Here is a 4613-nt window from a genome sequence, read left to right as displayed (position 1 = left end):
CACAAGAACAAGAGAAGACTGAACAAGGTGCCAAGCAAAAGGCAAGGGAGAAGGCAGAGGCACAAGAATAGAAGTAACAAGACAACCAATCACGAAAAGGGATAGGAGATGAGTGGCAAAGGGGCACAAGATAAAATGCCTAAATGGATCAACAATGAAGGCACCTATGGGCAAAAGAAACAAGACCACCCAAAGGGGAACAATGTCAAAGGCACATCCGAGGAGCCAAAAGAGGGGAATCTAGAGGGGAACATCCAAAGGTGCAGCTCTAAGAACATAGAGCAAGAACTTGCCAAAGGGGCAGAAGGAAGTGGGACACCGGAGTAGTAGGAAGGAGCAAAGGAAGGCCATAGCATACAAGGGTGACACCGAGCCCTTACAGAAGACCAAACAACAAAAGGGTGGTACCACCTTGGCCACCGTCACTCTACCTCCACCCCCCTCGCCTCTATAGATCCTAGAGCTATTCCCCTTAGACCCCATGTTAATAGAGGACAATCATCAAGATTGGACTACCACCAAGAGCCAGTGGTGGCAAGTTCTTAAGGAGAATATAGTGCATGCAGCCCAGGCATTGATCCAAGATCCACTATGCCTCAATATTTTGTGGCTTTCTTCTTACCTCTCTTTTGCTCCTCCATGACCAACCCTTCCATTGCCTCCCACCACCTATCTCATTGACTTCCTTATGCTTCCACAACACTACCCTTTCCATTTATGATTTCCCTTTTTTTTTAAACACATATTTGAGTTCTTTGTTTTGATGCTATGGTGAGGAAAGGATGAAGTTTTTGCTTTCACAAACATCCTTCCTCAATTTTCTTATTCTATGTAAGTTTTGCTGTGGGCCATGTTTACCAAGATGTTGAGTGTAACCTAAAAGGATTCACACCATCCATCACAAGCCCAATTAGATGTAAGTTACATGACTCCATTACAAAGTCTGGCCACATGTTATCTGTGTGCTTCCAAGCAGCACAATCTAGAGAAATCCAAATTAGTGAACTAATGTGTAGCATGCCATGCATCTAAAGATACGTTCTATTCTTGCAATGATTGGAAAGTGTCTTGCAATGATTGCATCTAAACATATGATGTATTCTTGCAATGATTGAAAAGTGTCTGAAGACCTTTACTAGGATGGTATGACCTTGCAAGTCCTACCTATAATGTTGTGCCCCACATGATGGGCAATTAACCAAATATTAATGCTAATGACAAAAGAGAATACAATCATTAATACAAGCACATATAGTGTTATAATACAACCCAACACTTGTCAACATATTTCTCACTTCATACCTTGATGCATACATGCTATTTGAATCAAGCAACATCTTTTGGAGCAACCTATTGCAATTACAAGAAAGATTAAGAACATGATACTAATAATTTTTAAAATAAGATTAAAACATTTAATTGATATAAATGCACTAACCTCAATAAGACTGAGACACTCGTGTCTAGCCAACCATATGTTGCTTGCAAGTTTAAGATTATATTTAACATAGACATACAATGGTCTAAATAATGGTATACCCCATAGAAAGTGATAAGCTTGATGAAGGTATATTTATGATGGAAATTCAAGTCCAAAATTGATGCTATACTCACCAGTATTTTGAAGTTAATTCCATTGACTATATCATTGATTATACCATCATAAGTTTTCTTAATTGGAATCCATAGTCCTAAATCAATGGCCTACTTACTAGAATTTTGATGGTAATCCACAGTCCTAAATCAATGGTATACTCACTAGTATTTTGGAATTTTTGTTGAGTACATGATCTATTATACCATCATAGGTATCTTTTTGGAAATCCACAGTCAAAAATCAATGGGATAATCACTAGTGTTTTGCAATGTGTTATACCTTCCTTGAATATAAACTAGATTTCTTGTCGCTCCCATTAGTCACCCAGTTTGCTTTAACATGGTCCATCCTTTAGAGGATGTGGTAACTTCATTTAGGCAAGTGACAGAGAATGGCTTGATTGGAGATTTTTTGAATTTGAAGAAGTTTTCTTTTCGCTCCCATTAAGCACATCCCATAAGTCCCGTGGTGTGCTATAACATGGCCCTTCTTCACTAGATGGTAACCTCATCTAGGTGAGTGCAAAGGATGACTTGACTCACATGCATAGATCTATCTTTATGCAATCGATGATACCTTTCTTAGAATCTAAACTAGTTTTCTTTCACTCCCTTTAAAAGCATGTGGAGGGAGATGCAAATCAATTAGGCGTTTTTGCACCAAGGGGCAATTTCTTGTTGTCAGTACTTGAGCACCTTAGTGAACTATTTTAATGTTTCTGTATTACTGAGGCTTGCCAAAATTCCCATTTGGAGTCCAAAATTTCATCAATATAACACATACAATATAGTTGTGTTGTGCAAGTGGAAAATGTGGTCAGTTCTAGTTGACTGAGCAGTTATAAGTAATTACTTATGCCTACAAGATCTTATGATGTGTACATGGTGCAATTTGTGCACATAGTGTAGTGGAAAGCGTGGGGCCAAGGAGGATTTTCTATTCCAGCCATCTTTAGAGGAGCACGGGGTAGGTGTGGAAGGGTGCAAGGAGGAAGCAACAAAATCGTCAAAGCGCAACTATATTCTCTATTTTGACGCATGTTTTTTAAACTGTCCATTTCCATGCGGTTGTTGGGAGGCAATTACGTCAGGCGGTTGTTGGGAGGCAATTACGTAACGTGAGAAAATGTTAAAACATACAAGGGAAGCACGGCAAAAATTAAGAAGCGTGTTGGCTATTTCTTTGTGAACGGATAAGCGCTAAGGGCTTGATGGATCAGTCAATTCCACGGACTTGACTAGTGAGGATGAAGAACTGGCTAGAAGTCAAGAATGGTGTGGAAAAGTAGTCGCGCCAAGTTTGAAAAGGAGGTAGAAGACGTGCACGGTGCGATACTAAGACTTGAGCAGTAGAAATGCACATCATCTATCTGATCCTCCTGTGTATATATATGTGTGTATATGTAATGCCTTCAAACGTATTCTTTCACTGGGATGTGTATATTTACTTGATTATTCCCAGCATCCTTCTACATCGCTTCAAAAAAATGGCTTCTCTCCTCCCTACCACCATTCCCTCTGATCCATGGCTGCTTCTCTTCTCTTTGGCTCTTATCCTTGCCCACCCCATCCCAGGTATGTACTGGCCATGCTTGGATATAAATATATGCAATAGAATTACGATGCAGAAGGTTTGGATGCAATAGAATTCAAATGTAAAACATCAATCAAGCCGTGTGCTCAGATAGCCTAGAAACGATGATAGCCTTTGTAGCATCGATCCATTCTTCCGCTTTGCTACGAACATGTTTCACCATTCAACTCGATTCTATAGAATTTTTTTCTTACCGTGCAGAAGGATTAAAATAAAAAACGTCTAAAGGCGATAGGATTGAGTTACAGAAGGTTCAGTCAAGCCCTCTGCCATAGCTTTGGTATCCTTCCGGTCTTCTGTTTGTTGCAAGCACGATCGATCATTTAACCTCACCGAATGCAAGCATTCTTGTATCTTGCAGGTGTCACCGCTGGATCCTTCACCGTCGTCAATCGTTGCACTTACACCGTCTGGCCTGCCATCGAAACAACCTCCTCAGGACATGAAGTGCTGTCAGATGGCGGTTTTGCCCTTGGATCTGGACAGACCCAGATCATTTCCAACGTGCCTTCTAGCTGGAGCGGCCGTCTCTGGGCTCGAACTGGCTGTAACTTTGACAGCAATGGTGCTGGCTCCTGTGCCACTGGTGATTGCCACAACGGTCTCAAATGCAACGGAAACAGCTATACGACGCCTGTTAGTCTTGCAGAGTTCACCTTAGGATCATCGTTCATGGGTCTCACTTTCTACGACGTATCTGCGGTGGATGGCTTGAATGTACCCCTCTCCATCGCTCCTACCCAGGGAGGCAACAGCAATCCCAACGACTACACCTGCGGAAGTCCTTCTTGCACCAGCGCCAACGTGATTGGGCAATGTCCTGCGGAGCTCCAGCTTCAAGTGAACGGCCAAGTAGAGGCATGCAAGAGCGCATGTGTGGCTTTTGGACAGCCTCAATACTGCTGCACAGGCGATTACAACGACCGCAGCAAATGCGTACCAACGAATTACTCCGAGTTTTTCAAGCAGTTATGCCCGACTGCCTACAGCTATGCCTTTGATGATGCGACCAGCACCTTCAGTTGCAGCATCGTAGATTATACCATTACGTTTTGTTCTTAGCGTCCTAGCGTTTTCATTTCCAATGGGCTCCAAGATTGGCACACTAATCTCTTATGGGGGTCTACATAGCTGAAAATTTCGTAACTTTTCAAAATAATCTTGATGCGACCATAATTCAAATACCAATATCTTTATTTTCTCCCTAGAGATTTCACATGCCATAACTACACTAATTGAAGGAGGCAGCCTCTTTGTGGTGAGCACATAAGTATTAACTCAAAATCGAACTTGAATCCTAGCATTTTGTCAAAGTTTTAAACGAAAACTAAGTTGGGTAATCCGCCTTTAAAGGAGATTACAAGACTAATTATTCCTTAAAAGCTTGCGTTAAAAGCACATTAAAAGCTTCAATATCTTCAAA

General features: G+C 41.4%; 1 protein-coding gene across 1 annotated transcript; it reads left to right on the top strand.

The window, feature by feature from the left end:
- The first annotated feature begins 3005 nt into the window (after nucleotides 1-3005).
- LOC147883953 (pathogenesis-related thaumatin-like protein 3.5) lies at nucleotides 3006-4374 on the top strand. The gene is made up of 2 exons (XM_087398654.1): nucleotides 3006-3171; nucleotides 3552-4374. Exons 1-2 carry the CDS (start codon nucleotides 3084-3086, stop codon nucleotides 4250-4252), a joined length of 789 nt encoding a protein of 262 aa, XP_087254780.1. The 5' UTR covers nucleotides 3006-3083; the 3' UTR covers nucleotides 4253-4374.
- The last annotated feature ends 239 nt before the right edge of the window (nucleotides 4375-4613 follow it).

The sequence above is a fragment of the Dipteris shenzhenensis genome, chromosome 27 (genome assembly GCF_047967505.1).
Source record: "Dipteris shenzhenensis isolate YYH24624 ecotype China chromosome 27, Dip_SZ_1.0, whole genome shotgun sequence".
Classification (NCBI taxonomy): domain Eukaryota; kingdom Viridiplantae; phylum Streptophyta; class Polypodiopsida; order Gleicheniales; family Dipteridaceae; genus Dipteris; species Dipteris shenzhenensis.
Note: the sequence above shows the minus strand (reverse complement) of the source record. Positions and strands in the feature narration are given on the sequence as shown.